The sequence below is a fragment of the Hirundo rustica genome, chromosome 20 (genome assembly GCF_015227805.2).
Source record: "Hirundo rustica isolate bHirRus1 chromosome 20, bHirRus1.pri.v3, whole genome shotgun sequence".
In the NCBI taxonomy this organism is placed as follows: domain Eukaryota; kingdom Metazoa; phylum Chordata; class Aves; order Passeriformes; family Hirundinidae; genus Hirundo; species Hirundo rustica.
This window is the reverse complement of record NC_053469.1, coordinates 10,866,043-10,888,643: the sequence shown is the minus strand read 5'-3', so window position 1 is coordinate 10,888,643 and position 22,601 is coordinate 10,866,043. Positions and strand designations below refer to the sequence as shown.

The following is a 22,601-nucleotide window of genomic DNA, read 5'->3' as shown; positions in this document are numbered from 1 at the left end:
CTCTTTGGAGAGGCAGACATGCTATAATCATGTGTCTGCAACCGTCGTTCTAGTTATCCTTGGAAATGCAGGCAACTTAACCAGCATAAAGTGAGCTGATGGAGTTTTTGGGGTGTTTTTCTTGTACCTGTTCCTTTTGGTTGTTTTTAGAAGAGCTATTTGGGAAAATAACTTCAGCTCCAATAAGCATGAGTCAGTGCCATTTGGCATAAATAGGAAGATCAATAGGGGCAGACTGGTGGCTGTTGCTGAGAACAAGCACAAATCAAGAGAAGTGAGGCGAGCTGATTCCTGCAGCAGGGCAGGTTTGGGAAATTGAGCATTCAAACAGAAAAGAGAAAGAAAAGGCACCAAAAAAAAAAAAAATAAATCCTTTCTAAGCACAAGGGAGAGACTGGTGAAACAGAGCTTCTCTCCTACAAACAAGCAACATACAGGCACCAAGAAGGGACTCTGGAAATAGTGGAATGTCTGCAAGGAAAGAAAAGGACCTGTTCTGGAAGATGAAGTGCAGAGAGCCTGTGAGAACAACGTGCAGAGTTACATGGGGTAAGTATTAGCCCTTCAGCCATGCAGCTGGGGACAGGCAGTCCTGCTGTGTCCTCAGGACAGCGCCCTGGAGGTCAGACATCTCCGGCTCCCAAAGTTCCAAGAGGACAATGACAATTTATGGCCAGTGCCAACATGAGGGCACTGGGACAGCAGCATCAGGGAGGGAGGAGGGTCTTCAGAAATTTCCTGAGGGAGGGAAATGTGGCTGCACCTGGATGCAGAGGGGAATGTGGCTGCACCGGTTTCAGGAAGAATGAACCCTGTGTCTCCAGCAGTGAGAGTGCGAAGTGTTTTTGTGATGCAGGAGAAGAGGAATCTGACCCCAGACATTTGCAAGGCTTCAGAGGAAAGAAAGAAAACTTGGTGGGCACAGGAGCTCTGGGACTGCAGGGTAGTCTGCCTGTCTGCATGATCCTTGACTGGAGAGCCAGTGGTCTGGTCAGCACAGGGGAACCTTGAGCCACCGGTATGGCACAGGATGCCAAACTGGCCACGGGGACAAAGGGTCCCAGTCTTTTGGGGGAAATAGTGATACTGTGTTGTGTTAGTGAGAACTTTCTCAGTGCTGCACAGGGAGCCCACTTGAGGAGGAAGCCGAGCTGGGCTGTCATGATGCCTGATAAGTAGAGAGTCCATTGGAGAAGATATGGTGCAACATGGTCAGCCTGGAGAAGCGAATCCCAGCGGGGAGATGGCTGCATCACGGAGGAGAGCCCTTTGCTTGGGCATGCTGCTGAGGGCCACCCTGGAGGGGCAAGCCTACAAGAGCTGGCAGCTGAAACCCAGTGCCAAAAATTACTGTGACCCAGGAATCTGCTCCTTAGAGCCAATGTACCAGGGTTTGGACAGGATTTAGGATATTTGTGTGGTTTCAATATACTCCTGGGTGTATATTGAAAGGAAAAGGCTCTTCTGGGCTCACAGCCACCAGATCCCATGGCCAGTGGCACTTGGCGATCTCTGGAGTCTCACATGGTGCCTTCCCAGGAGATCTGAGACCCAAAGCGCTCACTTCATGGGGAAAATACAGGAGATGTTTGGGTTCCTAAATCCATTTGTCATCACCGAAAACTTTTCCCTTTACCTAGAATAAACCTGTTCTAACTACAGTTCCATGTTCACTGAGCCTTTGAGTTGATTTGATGAAGCAGAGATGGAAAACTACATGGCTGGTCCACTGTAAAGGTAGCCCACAAGCCCCCTGGGGAGACCACCCACCCCAGCTCCCTTCCTGCACCCTGTGACCTCTCCATGACAAAGAGTTGGTATCCTCAGGACAGCACCGCAGTCTGGGCTACCAGAAAACCAAGTTTGGCTCTCTGGCACCAGTTGCCTTACTGGGGGTTGGAGGGTGCAGAGGGATGAGGCACAGCAGACCATGTGTCACCCCACAGCAAACCCCCCCATCCCATGAGCCAGGGCAGGGGAAAATGTCAGAGGTGCTGTGCAAATAGCATCTTCATTTCATTCTCTGTTAACTGTAGGGCTTTGCAATTACATCTACTGATCTGATAGTTATTAGGGAATGATCAGCCAGTCATTGGCAAGGGCTGTTTGCCTTTCTGCTGATTAAATTGCATTTGATTTGCAATCAGATCTAATGAGTCAAGAGAACTTGAGACAGGCTCAAGTGAAGCATAGGCCAGCTCCACGGCCTCGCTGTGCCTGAAGAGCTGCATCCCAGGGACACTGCTGGGAACAACCCTGCGGCACAGGAAGGTGAGGGACACGTCTGCAGGTGAGCAGTGCTGTGTTTGTGGCAGGGACAGAGCTCCTGCCATGCTGCTGGCAGGTCACCTCTGAGGCTGTGGGCTTTGAGACATGCTCCAGTGTATTGGGTTGGCATGGCCAGGCTTTGGTAGCGGGGAGAATATAGAGGTGGCTTCTGTGAGAAGCTGCCAGAAGCTTCCACCCTGTACAGCAGAGCCACTCTCTGGTGGCTCCAGAGACAGACATGCCACGGGCTGCGAGTGTAGCCCTGATTGCTGGCTGTGGAAGAGGGGCAAGGAACAGAGCAGGGCAGAGACCCCAGCATGGGGCTGCTGCTTCTCTCCTGCACCCCTCTTCACAACAGGTGTGTCTGGCAGCTTCAGTGGTTTGGGACACTGGTGTGATTTCGATAGACCCCTGGATGTCTTTCAAAAGAGGAAAGGCTGTTCTGGGCTCACACCCACCAGACCCCAGCATCACTTGGGGAACCCTGTGGTCTCACTCTGCTCCATCCAAGGCAGATGGACAAACCTGCTACCAACGTCTGCATGTCCTCAGTGACCCCTGCTGCGGTGACCACACCACCAGCTGGTGACCGGTGCTGCACTCATTCACATGCAAAGGGACGTCCAGGAAGCCTCTGCCATACACATACAACTGCTCCAGGCAGGTTGGTTGGGCACCCGTGCACTCAGGGGTTTTTGGGATGGCCAAGAACTCGCAGGTCTCAAGCAGCAAGTGGGACCTGGCTCAGAGGCTGAAATTAAAATGTAACCTGGTGCCAGCTGGTGCTACTCTTACAACCTGAGATGATCCCATACAGTCACATTTTATTTTTAAAAAGAGGAAAAATGAAAAGTCAAGAGGATTAACTGTCACAGTTAATCATATGGCACAGAGATTTTCTGGAAAGACCGGCTTAGCTTCCCTCTGAGTGCTTAAGCTGATATTAGCAAATACAAGCCCTAAATGACATTGGGAAGCCTAAATGGAACCTGGCGCGATTGCATCGGTTTAAAGAATTTGATTAGAAATAGCATAAATATTCTTTAACTTATTGAAGACAAGTGAAGGCAACAACGTAAGACGAACAACAAAGACACCAGCATCTGGTGCCTTGCTCTTCTGCTTTGAGAAATGACAGCTGCACTTTATTCAAAGGCTCTGGCAGCAGGAATTTAACACGAGAAAATATTTGAAAGTAGCTGGTTAAATACAAAGAAAATAAGCTGATAAAAGAGTGAAGAAAACCTGTATCCACCTTGGCCAATAAGGAGCTTTGGTGAATCCTCAGAATGGACAGTCTCCTCTGCAAATGCTTCAAAAGTTCTTTCCAAGTGAGTAATAAGGCAGAGGAGTTGACACTTCCAGACAAAATAACTCCAACATCACTACGGCATCTCATCTGCCACCTACACTCCCTTTGGTGCCTTCTAGTTTTTACCAGATGATGAGAAGAAGAGAATGTGCCAGGCTCTGCAGAGGTGGCCAGAGGGACAGCAGATGAGTAGGTCCTCTCACAGTGTGGGAGATAGTCACAAAAGCCACAATAAATGTCAGATTTGGGTGATGTCTTGGAAAACCTTGACAGGGGGCAGACGGAATCCGACTTTTGCACAGGAAAATCACACCTCAGAAATACACCTCTCTGGAGGAGTCAACAAGACATGGGTGTTGGACATCCCCTGGCCAGCTGGAAAGACCCTATCAAAGCTCACAGGGGACAAGCTGGCATAGGCTAGGGAAGAAGATATCACTGAGGTAAATCACAGAATCAGTCAGGCTGGAAGATCATCCAGTCCAACCTCCTTTCTCAAACAGAGTCCCCCAGAGCAGTCAGGATCGTGTCCAGACAGGTTCTGAGTTCCTCCAGACGTGATTCCACAGCCTCTCTGGGCAGCCTGTCCCAGTGCTTGGTCACGCACACAGTATAAAGAGTGGCTGAGAGAGAAAGGAAACAAAGTCACCCAGGGAGGTCACTGACTGACAGATATCTGGTAAAACATCTTATCCATGTGCAGCAGGTGCCAGAGGGGGCAGCATGAGATATTAGGAGAAGATCGGAGAACAGGACAAGGCTCCATGTAAATCTCAGTTGTACCCCCATCTCTTCAGGGAGGTGAAGGTCCAGGTCTGGCCACACAGCCCCAGCAGGGACATGGCCTGAACAGAGGAAGGAGAGAGAAGGGTGAGGGGGGAAGCTGGAAGGACAAGGAAGCTTGTCAAAGATTTAAGATCTTGAACAGCATAAGGAGCATGAATGCAGGGGATGATCTTGGATCACCAGCAGCCATCAGCTGCCCATCTCAAACTGTTCCTCAGCCACCAAAGGCTGTTCCAGCACTTCCTTTTCCCCAACACCCCTCTACTCTCTCCATCAGTGTTTGGGGCCCTGGTGTCTGGGCTGATCCCCATGCACCAGCCTGGTCCCTGCCAGCCCTGCTGTGTTCCCATGGCCACTGGCTGAGCAGCTGAAGATGGAACCACCATGACAAGCAAAAGGGAGAGCAGAGGAGACCGAAGCTCCTTGCTGCAGGATGCCACCATTCCTAAACCTGGGAAGCCCTTAGGAACATTCAGGGAAGAAAAGTCCCTTTTTATCAGATATATGATATCTGGCCAGAATTGCTGGGGGCGATAAAGGAGCTTTGGGTGAGCAGCAGAGACAGATGCAGGGAAGGGTTGAGGGACTATGGAGGGCTGCATGGGGACCCACCACATGCTCTGCATGGATCGGACTCACACCCAAAACCACTGAACTCTCAGCTGTCAGCATCTGTGCTCTGGGACCCCACCTCCAGTGGGGGTTTTCTCTGTGTGGTGCCCAGGGACAGAAACCACAGGCAGCTCTCCAGGTTTGGCTCCAGAGGATTCAGACAGCCATGTTCCACAACAGCTTGCAGTGGGGTAGAGAGGTCCCAAATCTGAATCTTGCCCTGCCTTGGCTCAGCCTGAGATGTTGGATGAGCTCCTGGGGATCCCAGGGAGCAGAGAGCTGCAGTCACTGCAGGGCAAGAGGAAGAAAGGTGGTGGATGGGGGTGGGTGCAGCCCTCCAAACTCCATCCTCACTCTGTGGCCTTTCTCCATGCATCCTCTCTTGCCCACAGGATCCCCAGCTTCACTGCACCCTTTGCCTCACCTCTGCTTGGCCTGGTCCTGCCCCTCTGGGAGGCACCCAGGAGGGAAAAATCATGTGGTTCTGAAACTGCCCTCTCTTGAGTGAACTCAGCTGGGATCTCTCCTGGCTGTTCACCATCTACAGCCCCCAGGAGGACAACAGGAGGGACCATAGGGCCCAGTACCCCAGGTTCTCTCCAGACACCAAGATCTGGGGAAAGTTTCTGTTTATTTGGCAAAAAGCAGGGGCTGAAGGAGCAGGGGCTGAAGGAGCAGGGGCTGTGTCAGAGTCCTGACAACTGAGTTTGGAAGAAGGATGGTGGAGCAGGAGCCTGGAGCTTCAGAGCATGGGTCTCGCACTGGTTGGCAGGAGCATCCACAAGCCAGTCTGCGCTTTCTGGAAAGCAAATGGGAGAGGTGGAAGCTGGGTGAGGCAAGAAGAGCAGCAGAACTATCCATTAGGATCAGTGCATTCTTCTCCAGTTCTCCCCAGATTTGTAGGGTGAGGCATCTCCAGCAATGGATTTCTAATAACTCCTAAAGCTGTGTGGTGGGAAAGCACAGGCCATGGGGGGCCAACAGCAAATATGTTTTGCACGGTGAGACACCGACCCACTCACAAGCCTTTGGCAGGAGCCAGTGTCCTGGTCCTCACCACTCAAAGGGCTGCACAGACGTTTCTCTGGTGGTTTCAACTCACATGCCCACGTTCAGCGCCAGGCACTTCCCACTGGGGGTCCCTGGGTACTGCTACCTGGGGGTCCCCACTGTACAGCAGCATCCAAAGGAATGGTCCTACCTGTGTGCAAACTCCAGCACCAGTTCAAACAGCTCAACCCCAGAGGAATTCAAAAGGTTCTTGGTGGCCCTTGCCTTGGGGGCACCAAGAGGGTCAATTTCCAGGAGAGAACATTGCAAACACCATGTCGCACTGCAGCAACTCACCTGCGGTTTGTCAAGTCTGCATTCCTCTGTGGAAACAAAGAGAAAGCCTGAGTCAGGCACTGTGGTCTGAACAGACCCATTTAGCACCCAAAATAGACTACTCAGAAGGAACTTGTGGGTTTCTCCTGGCTCACTGTGCCCAGCCAGAGCACCGCTGGCTGCCAGCACTCCCTCCTGCCAGCTCAGACCACAATGTGGTGGCACTGATGAGCTGAGCTGGTCCCTCCCTTGTGTCCCTGTATTGGCCCTGGGCAGTGCTCACCCTGCCTGGGTAACATCCAGATCGTCTCTTTGGTGAAGCCTTTCTTCTCGGCAAGTCTCTTGAACAGCGACTCGATTTCGGGTCTCACCCACTGGCTTCTGCCTAAAGACGAACACGAGTTAGCTCCAGGCTGCACCTGGCCCTGCATCTCCTGGGAAGCTGCTGAGTGTGTCCAGCTGAGGGCGGGATGGATGGCAGTCCCTGGGAGAAGGCTGGAGGTACTGGTGGAAGTTCTGGAGAGCAGTGGTGGCCAGGCACCCCATCCAGGGAACAAGATGAGCCAGAGGTCCTGACACCAGCATAGTGACTCCTCTCTTGGTTCCTGACCCCACTGATTCTGTTCTGCCTGTGCAGCAGGACCCCCACTCTCCATCTCTCTTCACCAAGCAACTTATCCAAGGCCATGGACTTGCAGCACAGTGCTGGGAGCCTGAGCCCCAACCTCCCCTGCCACCCCAAACCACTGCTCCTTCCCTGACACACAGGAAACACCTGGTAGTCCCTGCCTCGCTCCAGCACCTCACCCAGGGCAGGAGTGAAGACCCCTGTCGCCTGGTTCCTGGCCTTGCAGGACCCTCAGAAGCACCTGACACCTCTGAGTAGTTCACCACTGCTGGCTACTCACTGTAAAGTCTCAGCATGTGCAGGGTCTTCTTATCCTTCTCTCTGGTGGCAAAGACAATCATGTAGGAGCTGCCGTCGGTATCCACCAGCTGCACTGTCTTATTGCCCCTGTCTGCAAAAGGATGTGCAGAAAAATTAATTACGTCCTCCTGAAAACCACCACGCTGCAAAGAGGCTGTAAGAGCATGAAGCCTACCAAGCCCATCTTTCCTCGATATCTCCCCATCCTGGTTTTCTCTCTTGCTAAGGCTCCTCTGAAAGCCTGGGGTAGCCCACAGACCACAGCAGAGCAGAGGGATGGGGAGGTGAGGGCAGAAAGGGCTGTGGAGGGTCAGTGCAGGCTGTTGGCCAGTGTTAGACGGATCCCTGGGCTGGGAATGGTGGAAAACCACTCCTGCTCCATCCTCTGGGAACATCCACTCACAGCCTCTTTGTGGAATGAGCCCACTTTTCTCAAGGGTTTAAGCTTGGTCTGAATGTGTTTATCCCAGAGGGAAGGACTGGGGGTCCTGCCATGCTGCTGGGTCACCGGTCCTGGGGTGCAGCTGGCACCTGGACACAGAGGGATGTTCCACCCAGGACACAGGAGGGGCAGGCAGTCCTGAGGGCCATGTCCCCAGGAACAGCCACTGCTTCAGACAGGGGTGGTGGGACATGCCTCCATCCTGCCCCAAGAACCAGGCATCCCCACTCACCAGTGCTGCAGTATTCATTCGGCCTGCCTGTTGGCTTGTAGATCGATTCAAACTTCATACATCTCTCAGGGCTGCAGAACAGTGAAGGATACTCCAGCTGAGGTGAAGTGACCCCCTTTACCCTTCCCTGTTCAAGGGTCGCTATCCCAGGTGTGGGACTTGCTGTTCAGAGATGGGATGGTGTGTCCAGGGCAGGAGGGGACAGATACCACCCTTGGAACAATGAGTAGCCAGGCTGACAGGGGACAGTGCTGGCACCCGGGGATTATCCATTCCCTCTCTCATGCTCTGAGCTTCTGGGATGAGGCTGGTTCTGCTGGGAAAGTTGTAATCACAGGGTCCCATCCCACCCTCTGTGGTGCCACTGGTCCTAGCTAGTGTTGCCCTGAGCCTGCCTTAAAGATGGGGGGCCCACAGCTGTCCCAAGCCCCTGGTGGTCCTGTCTCAACCCCTGTCCAGGTCTTTGGTGAGTTCACTGAGGTGGAGACCCACCAGTGAATGTCCAGGGAGGAGGTTGGGAGTGAAGCTTGTGGAGGAAAGTATGTGGGACTTACGTGGGAATTGCAAAGGAAACCTTCAGGTCACCATCCCCCAGGACCTCAATGTTGGCCATTGCCATCTTCAGTTGGTCCTTTTTTTGGAGGTAGGCCTCGGAGTCAGAGGCCATAGCAGTGATGTACCATGTCCCTGCAATCTGGCAGTGAGAGCAGGCTGTGAGTCCAGAGGAGCAGTCAAGAGTGCCCCCTCCTCAGGGACCAAGCCAGGACAACCTCAGTCCAGGGAACACGCACATCCCATCCAGCCAACAAAATTCCCTCAGGGACACCTATGCAGGAGCTGGGTGACTGTCCTCATCTGAGTGTGACAGCAAACAGTGGTGGCTGTAGTGACCCCAGCTGTTCCCAACACCAAAACACCTCTCTACACCTCCCCACTCTGCTGGTGACTGAAGACCACTCCCTTCCCTTCCCTTCCCTTCCCTTCCCGCACCTTCCCTTCCCCTTCCCCTTCCCTTCCCTCCCCTCCCCTTCCCTTCCCTTGCCGCACCTTCCCGCACCTTCCCTTCCCTTCCCTTCCCTTCCCTTCCCTTCCCGCACCTTCCCGCACCTTCCCGCACCTTCCCGCACCTTCCCGCACCTTCCCTTCCCGCACCTTCCCTTCCCGCACCTTCCCTTCCCTTCCCGCACCTCCCCTTCCCGCACCTTCCCTTCCCGCACCTTCCCGCACCTTCCCTTCCCTTCCCTTCCCGCACCTTCCCTTCCCTTCCCTTCCCGCACCTTCCCTCCCCTTCCCTTCCCGCACCTTCCCTCCCCTTCCCGCACCTTCCCTCACCTTGCTCTCGTCCAGCTCCCCAGTTGCCGTGTCCCCAGCCTGCACACGCAGCAGGCACAGCAGGACCAAGCCCAGGCTCAGCTCCATGGTCCTCATCTCAGCTCCTCCGGCTCCAGCAGTGGGATGGGCAGCTGGGGCTCCCGGATTTATAGCTCCGTGCTCCCTCCGCCCCCGCTGGAGCGGTGCCGAGCCCCACGGGAACGCTCTTGAGGTTGGCTTGGGCAAGGGGTTGGCTTCGAAGGGCAGGAATCAGCTCAGGGTGAACAAATCCCTGGGGCAGAGGGGGCCAGCCCCAAAACGGGCTTACAGGAACTGTTGCACCACTGCTGAAATTTGGGATTTCCCCTGTTCTTGTAGGTGCTTGCGAAAGAACAAAGCGAACGATTGTTTTCCAACGGGCTGCCAGGAGGAGCGGGAGGTTCTTCCCGGCACGGGCTCCGGGGCAGTGCCGCTGCCCAGCTCACCAAGGACCTCGGTGACCCGTTCTGGGATCCTGCCCAAATCCTGCCCTTCCCTGGCACAGCCCGACCCGCGGTAGCGGCGCTGGGGCACGCAGGGTCTGCCGAGCGGGCTGCACCCTGACAGGGCGGGCAGAAGAAGGGCTTCATGTCGCCGTGGGAGTGTGTCCCTCCTTCCCAGAGTGTGATGTCCCCTGTGGCCTGGCTCTGCCAGGCTCCTGGGGTCACAGCCCAACACCTGACTGGGCACTCAGGGACTCCGAGTCAGGGAGGCAGAGGGGGAAGCAGAGGCTGCCTTCGCTCTGCAGGAGGTGGAGGGGGATGAAGATTGCCTTTGTGGCTCATGGCTCTTACTTCAGTCAGATGGGGACCAAGGGGGGTAGCAGACAGGCATGGGAGTCCCATCCTGCCATGTGCAGCCCTGGTGCCAACCCACTCCCAGCTGGGTGGCACGGGAGAGGACTGAGTGAAGAACGGTGTACCCTGGGGGTGTCCCTGCAGGCAGCACTGGGCAGCCTGACTGCTTAACCCTATCTGCCCAGAGCTACTGACCACCCAGCTGGGCTGTGCCGGCCCCTGTTCACCCTGGCTTCATTCCTCCCTGCCCTAGCAGCTGCTCCCCTGCACCTTCCCCATCCCCTGCTCCCTGTCCTCCCCATGCTGGGCACAGCAAACCTCATATCCAGGGAGCCCCCTAACACCCGTGGGGGCCTGACAGGAAGGGTCAGCTCCAGGACTGTTGGGCTCAGGGTGCCTGGGGATCCTGGCAGCACCCTGCTCCTGCCAACAAAGCACCGATCTCTGGGGCGGCTTCTGCATCTATTTATTTAGGAGGTTGAGGGTGATCCTAGTGTGGAACAGGGGGTCTGGGAGAGCCTGGAGGATGGGAAGGAGCACCACGGAGTGGGGTGTAGAGCCCATCATCCACTAGGTCTGGAGGACACGTGGTCCTTCAGCTGCAGAGGCAGGAGAGGCAGATGACTGGTCAGAGCAGGGCAAAGCCAAGGTGACAGAGCCCCGAGGCAGGTGGGGGATCCCCCATGGCCTGCAAGGCCCTGCTCAGCTCAGGCCATGCTGGAAGGGAGTCACAGCTTTCCCTGGCCACACTCACCTGATGTCCCTGGTACATTGATCTGTTGGAAAGCAAAGAGAGGAGTGAGCGTGCAATCGGCAGCACCCTGAGCCCCTGTGCAGAGTCCTCAAGCAGAGGGGCTGCAGCTGCCACCCTGTGCCCTTGGGCCACTCACCTGACTTGGGCAGGATGGCCAGCATGTCCTCAGTCAGGCCCATGGTGGAGATGAGCTCCATGAACTTCTGCAAGAGCTGGGGGCTCACGTCCTGCTCCCTTGCTGCAGCCACACATCCAAAGTGGGAGCTGGTGAATGCAAGGAATCGCAGCAGCCAGCCCAACACTGGGGGTCCAGGTACTGCTGGGCAGCAGCTGGACCCCAGGGAAGGGCCAAGGTGAAGCCATGAACATGCAGGGTGGACACTAAGCACCCCACCGCTGCCCTGGGCTGGCAGCAGAGGGGCACAAGTCCTTTGGGATGAGCGACCCATTTGCTTGAGATGGTGTGGGGTGGCTGGCAGGGCTGGGTTTCTGCAGCTGGGCTTGCATGCTGCGGGGGGCTCCGGTTCAACCCACAACCAGCTGGAGATATCTCTAGTGCAAAGTTTCATCCACCCCAAAATTAATTCCCTAGGTTATAAACATGGGGTGCTGCTGGTGGTGGCCCTGGGTAGTGGTGGGGAGACAACCACTTGTGCCCCCACCCCTTCCCAGGAGCCAGGTCCCCACTCCCAACGCACTGAGGAGCTGCAGCGCCGTGCTGGGCTCTCCCTCGCTGTGATGGGCCTCGTGCAGGACAGCGTAGTAACTGTAGTCTGTCTCCATCACACGCAGATCCCTCTTCTCTTGTGCTCCTAAAGGCCCGAGAGGTGACGAGCTGGGTAACACGGTACAGTCTGAGCCCTCCTGGTTCCCACAGCTCACTGGGCTCAAATCTGCCTGAGGGAGGTATGAGGAAGGAACCCTGCTCCAGGTGAAGGAGCCAGGTGGCAGAAATTTGCCACCCACCCACAACCTCTCGCTGAGCCATGGAGGCAGAGGGGCCAGGCCCACCTCCCACTGCTCCTGAGGCATGGGGGCTGGGGATGCCCACCCTCTGTTTCAGTGTACTCATGGCTCAAAGCCCACACATACCCATGTAGTGCCCCGCCTGCTCACTCTGCTGGAAGAGCAGCTCAAACGTTTGGCATTTGTCCATCCTGGAAAAAGAACATGAAAAGGACAAACGTGCCTAGACACCGCGTTGGAGGCCACTGGGGCGGTGAGTACGGGGGGAGCTCAGCCTGCTCAGGGGGATGCACTGAGGCAGGACTGGGCAAGCCGGAGCAGTGCGGGAGCTGCTGTGTGGGGAAGGGCTTCCCTGGCCCACAGGGAGCAGAGTGAACAGGATGGACACTTACAGGGGCCAGACCAACTTCATGGCCAGGTCCCCTTCTGGCATGAAGCTGATGATGGCCATGGATGATTTCATTCCATCCTTCATCTTCAGGAAGATGGAGCAGTTGGAAGCGATGGCTGTGACATGCCACACCCCTGCAAACTGCCACAGGACATCACCAGTGGAATTTGGAAAAGTTGTGGGGACCTGCTGGGGGACCTGCATTCCTCCATGGGAGATCTGACAGCCCAGTGCAAAAATCTGGAACCTGCAGTGGGCCTGCAATTGTCTGTGGGGACCTGTCACCCTCTTCAGGGACCTGCCACCATCTGTGGGGGTCTGCTCTCCACTACGGGGAGCATGACACCTCTGTAGAAACCTATAGGAACTGTAGAAACCTGCCAGCAGGTGGTGGCAGACCTGCCACCCTCTGTGCAAACCAGCCAGGCAGACATGGGGACCTGCCACCTTCCTGCATGCAGAACACCCTGTCCTGCCCCATGCTAAGAGTACAGGTGCAGCACCTGGCCCATGTTCCCTGAGGAAGTGCCACACACTTGGGGACATCATGGCCCCACGTGTTGGTGTCCTTGCAAGTGGGGTTACTGCTGGCACTGGACGCAGCAGCCAGGACTAACCTGGTTTTGCACAGGTTTTCCTGGAAGCTGCCCTGGAGTTGGCTCAGGAACGGGGATGGAAGATGCCTGGGGGTGCAGCACAAGCCCCCTGCCCCAGCCAGCCCCTCCAGCCCAGGCAAGATGTGCCAGGCAGCACCCTGTGCAGTTACCTTCTCGGTGTCCAAGTCCGGCTGCACGGGCACCTGGGCCCCTGCCCGCAGCAGGCAGAGCAGGGCCAGAGCCAGGCTGGGCAGTGCTGCTGTCATACTCGCCCTGAGTGGATGTGGGCAGGAGAGGCTGTACCCACCTTTATAGGGCCCACTGCTGGCAGCACTCCTGCCCACGCCAGCTTTATGCAACAAGTTACACAAGAGCAGGGATAACCTGTGCCCGACTTAGGTGACAGTGCTGGCCCTGTCCCCCTCAGTTCCAGATGAATGCAGCCTTGTGTGAGACCCAGCCTAGAGCATGCCAGGACCAAGTGCTGCCCCATGCCTCCTGTGTGTGCGGGGAGGAGTCTGAGGGGCTCCCTGCTGGCTGTTCCCATTGGGTCTAGGGTCTGTCAGCAGTGGGACACACGGATCCTGCCTCAGGATCCTCAGTGCCACAGAATGGTTGTGCTGGTGTTCTACCTCAGACTGAGCCACAGCTCAGAAGGGGTGGTGGCTTCTTAGGCTGGTGGCAGCAGGATCAGATCCCACTGCTGGAGAGGGCCTGGGCTGATGGGATGGAGCCCAGGGGACAGCCAGGATTGAGCCACACCCAGAGCTGACAGACATCCTTCTGCTTCATGTCCATCCTTCCCCAAACTTCTGGAGACCCCCTGATTGCCCATTGCTCCATTCCCATGCTGCCAGCCTGCTCTCCAGCAGGGAAACCAAGGCAGGGAGGCTGGGGGAGCCCAGGGTGCCCAGGGGGCAGAGGAGGAACAGATGCCCCAGTGGGTGCTAGCCTCAGGGATCTCTTTCTGGGACAGGGCATGTTCAGTGGCCAGGCAGCACCATGGGGCAGGGCTGTGAGTGCACACGGGGTCTCAGCCCAGCAGCTCCACAGCAAGGAGCTGGGGTCAGCCCTGACCGCTAACCCCAATCCCAACCCTACTGGCCATGCTTTCCCCTCCCCATCGCCTTGTTTGGGACTGTACCACAACAACCCAGCAGGCAAGGGCTGGTTTTTTTATGGGCTTTAATCGAGACAGGGATACAGGTGTGGGTTGTGAAGCCAGGGAGCAAAGGCTGCTGCGGTGCTGGGGGGCCACTGGGGGTCAGATGGGGCAGGGTGGTCACCAGCTTGCAATGCTGTTAGGGCTCAGGCTGGCAGCAGCTGGTGGGTCCGCCTGGAAAAAATGGGGGGTGAGCATGACAGAGCTGTGGGAGACCAGGTAACACACAGGGGGAACACGGACCTGGCCAGCCCCACATTGAGTGGGTAAGCACCCCACAGGGCTGGGTGGAGGATCCCCAGTAGGAGCGAGGAGAGGAGCAGCCTGGGGAAGGGTTGTGGAGGGGCTGGGGGCTCTGTGGGGTGACGTGGCTTTAAGCATCTCCATACCCTCCTGCAGGGCTGGTCTGAGCCCCAGTGACGGCAGGACTCACCTAAGCAGTATCTGCCATGCATTTGTCTGCAGGAGAAAGAAACAGGAAGATCAGCTCCTCTGGGAGCTGTGGGACCTCAGTCCCCCTGAGGGATCCTGAATGGAGGCACCCCATGGCTGGTCCCATGCTGACCCCACAGAGAGGCAGGAACAAGCCAGCAGGGTCTCCTCCTTCTCAGTCCCCCTGTGGTATCTCACCCCCTACTCCCCGACACCATCCCTGTGCTCCCAGCCTCACCCGTTTTGGGCAGGATGAGGATCTCGTCATCTGTTAGGCCCTGCTCCCTGGAGAACTGGGTGAACATCTCCAGGCGCTCAGGACTCAGCTCCTTTGTCCGGCCTGCAGCCAAGAGCACGGTGAGAGGCAGCCGCCCCGTACCCACCAGCACAGGGGCACAGGCAGCCCAGCAAGGGGGTCCTGACACAGCCGTCATCATCCCAAGGTCACCCCAACTTGGGAAATGACCCTAACCCTGCCCTTCTCCCGTGGGAAAGACAGACATCCCAGGACTGTGGACAGCAAGAGGATCCTGGGGCAGACATACTGTAAAGCAGGACCATGGTGGAGGAACCAGTGCTCTTGGAGATCTGGGTGGCCACCAAAGCGTACTCCTCGTAGTTGGTGTCCACCACATGGATGTTGTGCTTGCTGCCCCAGCCTGCGGGGGACAAGAGGCACAGCTCAGCCCTGAGCTCTAAATCAGCCCCAAGGCAGGAGAAGGGACAGCAGGGCTGTGAGCGTGTCCAGGGCTGCCCCATGGAAGCTGGGCACTCACGTGGGCTGGTGTAGCTGAACCGCCCTGGCTGCTCTGTCTTGATGTAAAGACTGTTCCTCGTCACACACTGGTCACCCCTGGGGAGCACAGCAGCGGGGGATGCACCAGTGACCACCCCCAGTACCCACTCCCTACTCATGCCCTCCCCATGCCCCATACTTGGGGTAGGTGGAGGTAACTTCCAGGTTCCCCTCTGCGGTGCTGGAGATGATGGTGGTGCACATCTTCATCAGGTGCTTCTTCTCCTTGAACCAGTTAGAGTTGGAGGCCAGGCCGATGCTGTACCATTTCCCTGTGAGCTGCACACAACATCAGCCCTAGTTGGGCATAGACCCTGTCTCACCCCTCAGCCCCCACCAGCCCCAGTGCAGGCCATACCCCTCTCCCCTGCCAGCCCATTCCCTAAAGCAGGACAGTGTCCCAGGGCCCTCATTTTGCAGGGAGCTGCTACAGCTCTTGGCAACCACAAAACTCAGGAACAAGGAAACTCCTGTTTCATGACATGCCCTTCACTGCCCTTGGGTGTTTCCTTCCTCTTCATCCCAAGCCCAGGGAGTGTGGCAGAACTGCCTGGCTCTGAGATACCATTTCCATCCACCTGGGAGGGTGAGGAGGGGTCAGGACACTGGCTCTAGCATGGCTCATTCCAGTCCAGTTTATGGAGCCAGCAGTGTGATGCCCCTGAGGGGAACTGCCAGCCTTGAAGAGCAGCTGTGCTGCGATCAACCTTGCAGCACATCTCAAAGCCCTGTCCTTGCACTAAGTGTCTCCCTCCATCCCCATCACTTCCCTGGGGTGGCTGTGTCTCCCAGGACATTTCCAGGGAAGGAGGGGTGTAGGGGATACCCCAGCACAGCAGCTCTTATTTTTTTGTGGCCCTGGGACCCTGTCTTTGTTGGGGAGGGGTTCCCATGGCCCATCTCTGTGCTGTCACACTGAGGCTGCATTTCTCTCTCCCCTGTAAGATCCCTGTGCACCCACACCCAGTCCACAGCACAGCAGCAGCTCAGATCTGTGCTGGAGCCTGGATGCTGGATCCCTTCCAGAGCCACTAAAGCCAGATGTTGGGAGGTCCCCAGGATGGGGGCAGCATGTGCGCCAGTACGAGCCTAGCCACTCATCCACACCCGCACCACCCCCTCCCCACATTTTCTGGGCAAGGATCCCCCCAAACACCCCAAACCTCCACAGAGGTGATGCCGGTTGGCCTGGTCACCTTGTCCTGCTGGAAGTCAGTTTGGACAGGAATGTTGTCCTGGGCGTGCAGCGTCCCGAGCAAGGCCAGCCCCAGGATGCTGAGCAATGTGGGCTGCATGGCAAAGCCGAGCCGAGCCGAGAGCTGGAGGCAGAGCGTCGCAGTGCCGGAGAGTTTGTCGAGCCCCTATTTATGGGCAGGCGTTGCAGGGGCCCCCGGGGAGCCAGCCCTGCCTCCCCCCAGTGCTGTTATGCAAGCTGGAGCAGGACAGAGCGCTGAAGCCAAAGGGCAAGCAGGGGATCCTGCGAACGCTTCCCTCCTGTTGATACCACATACTTGCTCCAGGGTGCCAAACTGCTCTGCAGTGAAAACAGCTAGCGGCCAGCGCAGCGGCTGCCCTGCCCCCAGCGCTGCCGGGCTGGGCGGGGAGCAGACCACGGAGAGGGGCCAACGCTGCCCCATCCACACAGGGGGGCCTCACTCGGACCCAGAGTGAGGCTCCAGTGAGATGGAGGAAATGTCCAGTGCCTGCCAGGTCCCAACCCACGGGACTTGACACCTGCATGTGCTCCTGTGGGACACCCTGCTGTGCCTTGACTTTGTCTCTGCATCATCCAAGGAAGTATCTCTACCGGCCCCAGCGCTCTCGGGGTGCGTCCCACTGGTGAGCTGAGGAGCCCCATGCTCAGCTCCCTTGGGACCAGCATGCAGCCAGATGCACCACAGAACTTGACTTCCCACCTGCCCAACCACCCTGCACCCTTTTCCAAGAGGGGCTGGAGACTCCCTCCCCCTTGATTTGAGGTCACCGGTGGGTACTAAGGTGCCCCCCCTCAATCTGGGGGGCAGGGTGAGGTATGCTGGGTACCAGCAGCAACGCCCAGGGGTCTGGCAGGGTTTGGGCAGGGCTGGCCATAGCCCCAGCCCCGCGGCACAGCCCTGCCAAGGTGCTTTATGTAAGGAGGATGTTTTCAGAACAGCTGGTTTTCCCCTGGCAGCCCCTCCCTGCACATTCCCTTCCCTGCGCCCCGCTGCGAGGCCGCCCTGCCCGGCCCCGCGGATTTAAGAAAACAAAACAAAAGCTGAGCCAGGCAGGACTGGCCATCATGAGAGCCTGGCTGGGGCCCTGCATGCTGGGCTGGGGCTCAGTCTCCCCCGGAGGTCACCCTCAGGGTGCAGGGGGGACCTCTCTCCATTAGGCAGAGGCAGGGAGCACCCGGGGTGTCACTGTCCACCTGGCACTGAGGCAGGAACAGAAACTTCCCCCTGCTGCCCAGGTGCCAGGAGGGGGTGCCCAATGGATGCCCAGGTGGGGGCATCTCTCCTGGGGGTAGCAAAGCTGGGAGCCAGCCCTAGGACCTGAGTGGCAAAGGTGGTGCAAACTCAAGAGTATGGGAGCACTTGGGGGCATAAGGGGACACCAACGGTGGCAAGGGGCAGAAAGAAGCAGGGCTAGGGGCAGGACGGGGTGTCTGAGCTGTGGGTCCCCGCAGCAGCTGGACACAGACCCTTGGGCATCACCTGGGTGTTTGCACTCAAAAATGGTTTAACCCTGACAGATGGGCTGAGCCGGGATGAAGGGTGTGGGGAATCCTTGGGGACCAGCCCAGCTCCCCGGGGCTCTCCCCTTTCTTCCTCATCTCCCTGCCCAGTGCAGCTACTTCGGGGTGCAGGTAGAATGAGCTGCATCCACCACGGCCCGGCTCTGGCAGGCTCGGGAGCTGTACACGGCCACCCCGCACGTGGGTGGTGGGAACAGGGGCTGGCTGCGGGCACATCACGCGGCTTCCCTTACATAATTCTCGGATAAACAACATGTGTTACCAGTTCCCGCTCGGATTGCAAAATGCCGGCGCTGGGGACAGAGGGCTGCTCCCCGCCCCGGGGGCTGCGGGAGGGGGGGACGGGGCCCCGCACCTGCCTGCCGCCGGGCTGGTCCCTGTCCTCTCCTGAAGCCACGGGCAACGGGTACCGCTTGCCTGCGATGCGTGGCAGGACAGCCTCGGAGAGGCTCCACACACAGGAAGGAGGGGCCCGATGATGGGCTGCAGCATTAACCCTGGGGGTCACCCCTACTGGAAGACCGTGCAGACCCTGCCTCTCTCTCTGAGAGGTGCTGGCTGTGCGGGCAGGAGCCCAGTGCAGACATCAGCCCCTCGAAGAACAAACTCTGCAGGGCTGCGGTAGGGGAAGGGGGTGTTTCCCAGCCCTGGGGATGGGAAGCAGGATTGTGGGACTAAGATTTCCTCCCCTGGGGTCCCTGAGTGATCTCCCAGCTTCTTGGGGGAAAAGGCAAACGCTGTGCTCTCCCCAGTGCCCCACAGTCTATGCTCCCTGTGGCCCCAGGCATGGTGCTGGTCCCCTCAGTGCCGGGTCCTCCTTTGCCCCTGCCAGCTGGACCACAGGCACCACATCACAGGAACCACCACAATTCTGCCCCACTTTCCCATGGCTGGGGAAGGCTCACAGAGATGGCAGAGGGCTGCACAGCCCCCCAACATCCCCCAGCCAGGGGCAGTGTCCAAGGCACTGTCAGCCCGTGGTGGAGGCAGTGCTGGCCTGGCTGGAGCAGACGAAGAGGTGATGGGCCTGTACACAGGCTCTTCTCTGAGGCATTTATTGGGGTGTTGCTGGCTGCTGCAGGAGAATGGGGCACAGAGCAGAGCAGGGACACAAGCTGAGGGGCACAAGACAAGGACAGGCACAGCTGCCAGCACAGCTGGAGGAGCTGAGGAGCCCCAGGACTGGTTCCAGAACTGTGGAGCAGCAGTGGGAGCTGATGAAAAGCGTGGTTGAGATCTGTGTGGCCATGGGCAGCTGGGTGAGGTGAGGGCTGAGCTCTGGGACCCCCCTGGCAGCTCTATCTGCGCCTACAGCTTCGTTTCTGGAAGGAAGAGAAGTGCTGAGGGGCTGGGGGGGTGTCCAAGCCCAGCACCAAGGCTGGAGACCTACCTCTGCCTCCCCAAGCACCAATGACAAGTGGTGGAGCTGTCCCCAAGGACTCCAGCCCTCATCCCAGGGTGCCCCTGTGCCAGGACATCTCATCCCAAACCAGCCCTCACCCCTGGAAACACCAATATAGATCCATCAAGCCCAGTCTGACCCATGTTGGGGGGTGAGTGGGGTTTGCTTTGCCAGGATGTACCTGATGCCCATCCTGAGTGATGGTTTGCCACACAACGGCACAAACTCTGTTCTGGGGAATGGTCTGTCATGGCCTCTCCTCTGCCAGACCAGCCCTACCCACACTCCTGGGGCAGGACCACACAGCCATGGTGCAGCGTGGATCTGGCCCAGTGTGCCCAGCCCACCACCCAACCGGTGCCCAGTGCGGGACCAAACCTGGCACATGGGGGCACCCAGCACATCAACTCACCATCGAGGACGTGAAACTCATCGGCAGAGTCACAAAACCCTGCAAGAGACAGAGCCCAGGAGGAGATCATCTTGTCTGGGACCTGGCACTCTCCAGCCCCTGCACCACCAGGACATTACAGGGCACAGCCCCATCCTTTCATCTTTGTCCCTGGGGTGGCAGGAGAATCAAGACAGAACCCACAGGGATCTCCCTGAGGAAAGTGTGCCACCCACCGTAGGTAGGGAAGTAGTAGGTCACATCCTCACTCAGACCCACAGCCCTGATGTGCCGCTCGAACTTGTCCACGACAGCGTCACTGACTAGGCTGGTCCGTCCTGCACACAGGAAGACACCATCAGTGGCCTCAGGCCCTACCTGGCCCTGGTCAGAAGCCCCCTGCACAATGCTCAAGGCCCAGGGGGCTTTCAGCTCAGAGAAGTGGGTTCCCAGTTGCTCCCTTACCCGCTCCCCTGCAGCATCTGCGGACAATTCTCAGGTGGGAGTGAACCCCATTCCCATGTTAGGTCCTCTAAGGCTTCAGCTGGCCTCTCCTGAGTCCAGCACAGGTTTTCCACCCTAGTCCTTCACCTGCCATGAGCCCCGAGCCCCAACCTACCATAGAGCTTAACAGAGACGTTGCGGCCCTTCTGGTAGTAGAGGATGACAAAGCTGCTGGGGTCAGCCTCACCCACCACCACATCTACCTTGCTGCTTTTCCTATGGCCTGGGAAGGATGAGAGGATAGCCCAGTTAGTCCTAGTCAATTCTGGTTAGCCTCAGCATTGTCCAGGGGCTTCATTTCACCACAAGGCGGGTGTACAAGGGGTGAAAATCAGGGCCAGAGTGGTGCATCCACAGGCACCAGCCCATGGCGTCACCCATGTTGGTATCCAACGCTTAGGGACCCAAGACGTAAAATACTGGGAGTGCACCAGGAAGAGGGACATTGGTACCAAAACCCTGCTGACAGCAGGACTGGGGGGCTCCAGCAGCCTCCCGCCACCCCAGAGCAGTTTCCCTCACCCTTCAGCAGGAAGCGTCCAGTGGCCTGGGCAGGAAGGTAGTGCTGCCTGATTTCCCAGCACATCCTGTCCCTGCATGTGCGTGGCGTGAGGAGAAGGAGATTGTCAGTACAGGCTGTGGAAGATCTTCCTGGGTCCCTGCCCACCCAGGCACATACACTGTCTGTTTCCCTGGGACTTTGTTTTCTCCCCATGGAAAGATGTCCCAGAATACCAAGCAGACATTGTGAGAGATGCTGGGCCCAAAATCTGCTGAGCCCAAGGAATCCCTGCCATCTCCCTACAGTGCTGAGCCTGGTCAGGAGCTCAGGGCCCACACCAGCTGGGGGAAGTGCTCACAGGTGTGCTGAAAGTCACCATCCTCAGACATGCTGTCCCTGGGATAGCCCCAAGAGCCAGTCCTGGGCTGGGCAGCCATGGAGCCACCACGTCTCAGCTTCTCCAGCTTGGTTGTCTTCACACTGAGCAGCCGGGGCGTGCCCAGCCCAGCCTGGGCTAGTGGCCATGCAGGTGGCAGGGTGCCCTTTGTGGCCAGGGCTTCTACTACAAAACTCCCTGGAGGGTATCCCACCCACACTTGGCTCTGGGACAGCTCTGTTCTCTTTGGAGCCTGTGGCCAGGACACTGGCACTGCTCCGACTTGCTGTCAGAGTCCCCATCCCAGGGCACCAGTCCTGTTCTGACCTGCCTGCAGCATCCCCGTCCCTGCCCGTAGCCCCTGTGCCCGGCATCACTCACAGCTTCCTGAAGGTGCTGATGACCAGGCTCTCCCCATCCAGGATGGTCACTGTCATCATTGTGGCCTCCAGCTGGTGGCTGTGCTCTGCCAGGTAGCTGCAGCGGGAGGCCATACCCACCAGGAACCACTTCCCTGAGAGCTGCATGGCACAGGAGTGGCACCATCTACAGGTGGCCACCAGCCTGGGGTGCCACCACTCAACCACCCTCCTTCCCCTCACTTGGCACCTCTGCCCACACCCTATCCCTTGGGGTGCCCACAGGGCACAACTGCCCCTCAGGTGCTGGCAGATGGGATGGCAGGGAAGAGCCTGACATGGGAACAGGCTGGGCGTGTATAGGGGATGTCCAAGGCACCTGTCCATGGCTCACACTGCCAACAGCACTACAGGCACCCCAATGCCACACTGAGTGTGTGCTGGACATCACTTTATGCTGCAGCCCCAGCTTGGTCCCATCAGCAGAGCCCCGAGCTCAGCCCAAGCCCCAGAGGGTGGCTGCACCGGCCCTGCGGCAGCTCCAGATGGGTGAGGACAAGGGTCCCTGTGAGGCTCTGGCCCCTATGCCTGCTCTGTGGGCAGCTCTGTGGGCAGTGCTGGGGCTGAGCTGGGCTGCGAGCGGGCGGCACCGAGGGGCTCGGGCTCGGAGATGGACTGGGAGGTTGAGTCTGGGGAGGACAGTGGGGGTCAGCTCTGGAGGGGGACACGGGACGGGCTGCAAGGGTGGGCCTGGGGGGAAGGGCACAGGGGATTAGGTCTGGACGGGGATACAGAAGGTAGGGCTGCAAAGCTGGGTCTGGGGGTATCAGCCCTGCAGGGGAACAGGAGCCACCATGGTTCCCTGCAGCCCACCCAAGTGCGGGGTCAGCGGATGCCCACAGACCCCTCAGCCCAACCCCTCACCTGGTGGAGGCTGAGCCCCTCCTGAGCCGCCACCTTCTCCAGCGCATTCTGGGGAGGGGGCGGCCGCCGTCTGTGCGCCGCCCTCTGCCCCCGCGCCGTAAGGAGCAGCCCAAGGAGCAGGAGGGTGTGCAGGGCCGCCATGTGCCAGTGTGCGAGGCCCGCGCTGCCCGGAAGCGGCGGGGCCAGGCGGGCACGGCCAGGAGCCAGGAGACCTCGTAGCGGCTGGACGGGGTCAACGCCGGGGTCATCGCCGGGG

General features: G+C 58.2%; 4 protein-coding genes across 8 annotated transcripts; all 4 read right to left on the bottom strand.

Moving 5' to 3' along the window:
* Positions 1–5,590: 5,590 nt before the first annotated feature.
* On the bottom strand, positions 5,591–9,548 carry LCNL1 (lipocalin like 1). The gene is made up of 7 exons (XM_040083621.2): positions 9,239–9,548; positions 8,461–8,600; positions 7,907–7,977; positions 7,213–7,323; positions 6,588–6,689; positions 6,326–6,351; positions 5,591–5,777 (listed from the first exon to the last, which is right to left on the bottom strand). The coding sequence occupies exons 1-7, from the start codon at positions 9,332–9,334 to the stop codon at positions 5,721–5,723; spliced, it is 603 nt and encodes a 200-aa protein (XP_039939555.1). The 5' UTR covers positions 9,335–9,548; the 3' UTR covers positions 5,591–5,720.
* Positions 9,549–10,430: 882 nt separating this feature from the next.
* LOC120761783 (lipocalin-15-like) lies at positions 10,431–13,786 on the bottom strand. Of its 2 annotated transcripts, XM_040083430.2 has the most exons (7): positions 12,931–13,786; positions 12,166–12,305; positions 11,900–11,964; positions 11,506–11,619; positions 10,944–11,045; positions 10,808–10,829; positions 10,431–10,652 (listed from the first exon to the last, which is right to left on the bottom strand). In XM_040083430.2, exons 1-7 carry the CDS (start codon positions 13,024–13,026, stop codon positions 10,649–10,651), a joined length of 543 nt encoding a protein of 180 aa, XP_039939364.1. In that variant the 5' UTR covers positions 13,027–13,786; the 3' UTR covers positions 10,431–10,648. The 2 variants fall into 2 exon arrangements, with proteins under 2 accessions (XP_039939364.1, XP_039939363.1); XM_040083429.1 differs by having other exon boundaries at positions 12,166–13,786.
* Positions 13,787–13,928: 142 nt separating this feature from the next.
* Positions 13,929–16,579, bottom strand: LOC120761784 (lipocalin-like). 3 transcript variants are annotated; one of them, XM_040083433.2, is made up of 7 exons: positions 16,347–16,509; positions 15,290–15,429; positions 15,131–15,207; positions 14,900–15,013; positions 14,593–14,694; positions 14,356–14,381; positions 13,929–14,096 (listed from the first exon to the last, which is right to left on the bottom strand). In XM_040083433.2, exons 1-6 carry the CDS (start codon positions 16,443–16,445, stop codon positions 14,356–14,358), a joined length of 558 nt encoding a protein of 185 aa, XP_039939367.1. In that variant the 5' UTR covers positions 16,446–16,509; the 3' UTR covers positions 13,929–14,096. The 3 variants fall into 3 exon arrangements, with proteins under 3 accessions (XP_039939367.1, XP_039939366.1, XP_039939365.1); XM_040083432.2 differs by having other exon boundaries at positions 14,312–14,381; positions 14,900–15,207; positions 16,347–16,579; XM_040083431.2 differs by having other exon boundaries at positions 14,900–15,207; positions 16,347–16,579.
* A 181-nt stretch (positions 16,580–16,760) lies between these two features.
* Positions 16,761–22,495, bottom strand: C8G (complement C8 gamma chain). 2 transcript variants are annotated; one of them, XM_058423124.1, is made up of 7 exons: positions 22,346–22,486; positions 21,444–21,583; positions 20,707–20,777; positions 20,300–20,407; positions 19,917–20,018; positions 19,702–19,740; positions 16,761–19,209 (listed from the first exon to the last, which is right to left on the bottom strand). In XM_058423124.1, exons 1-7 carry the CDS (start codon positions 22,484–22,486, stop codon positions 19,196–19,198), a joined length of 615 nt encoding a protein of 204 aa, XP_058279107.1. In that variant the 3' UTR covers positions 16,761–19,195. The 2 variants fall into 2 exon arrangements, with proteins under 2 accessions (XP_058279107.1, XP_039939549.2); XM_040083615.2 differs by having other exon boundaries at positions 16,761–19,740; positions 22,346–22,495.
* Between the last annotated feature and the right edge of the window lie 106 nt (positions 22,496–22,601).

Excerpts from the sequence above, each read along its gene's own strand:
- LCNL1 (XM_040083621.2), bottom strand. The coding sequence starts at position 9,334 with ATGAGGACCATGGAGCTGAGCCTGGGCTTGGTCCTGCTGTGCCTGCTG. Across the intron at positions 7,978-8,460 it reads GTTTCCTTTGCAATTCCCAC|CCCTGAGAGATGTATGAAGT; the intron begins GTAAGTCCCACA and ends ACTGTTCTGCAG. Across the intron at positions 7,324-7,906 it reads GAATGAATACTGCAGCACTG|ACAGGGGCAATAAGACAGTG; the intron begins GTGAGTGGGGAT and ends ATCCTTTTGCAG.
- LOC120761783 (XM_040083429.1), bottom strand. The coding sequence starts at position 12,713 with ATGATGTCCCCAAGTGTGTGGCACTTCCTCAGGGAACATGGGCCAGGT. Across the intron at positions 11,965-12,165 it reads ATGAAGTTGGTCTGGCCCCT|GATGGACAAATGCCAAACGT; the intron begins GTAAGTGTCCAT and ends TTCTTTTTCCAG. Across the intron at positions 11,046-11,505 it reads CACGGCGCTGCAGCTCCTCA|CAAGGGAGCAGGACGTGAGC; the intron begins GTGCGTTGGGAG and ends GTGTGGCTGCAG.
- LOC120761784 (XM_040083432.2), bottom strand. The coding sequence starts at position 16,445 with ATGCAGCCCACATTGCTCAGCATCCTGGGGCTGGCCTTGCTCGGGACG. Across the intron at positions 15,430-16,346 it reads CTGACTTCCAGCAGGACAAG|CTCACAGGGAAATGGTACAG; the intron begins GTGACCAGGCCA and ends TGTTGTGTGCAG. Across the intron at positions 14,382-14,592 it reads CCTCATCCTGCCCAAAACGG|ACAAATGCATGGCAGATACT; the intron begins GTGAGGCTGGGA and ends TTTCTCCTGCAG.
- C8G (XM_040083615.2), bottom strand. The coding sequence starts at position 22,486 with ATGGCGGCCCTGCACACCCTCCTGCTCCTTGGGCTGCTCCTTACGGCG. Across the intron at positions 20,408-20,706 it reads TGGACGCTTCCTGCTGAAGG|GCCATAGGAAAAGCAGCAAG; the intron begins GTGAGGGAAACT and ends CATCCTTCCCAG. Across the intron at positions 20,019-20,299 it reads CGTCTCTGTTAAGCTCTATG|GACGGACCAGCCTAGTCAGT; the intron begins GTAGGTTGGGGC and ends TCCTGTGTGCAG.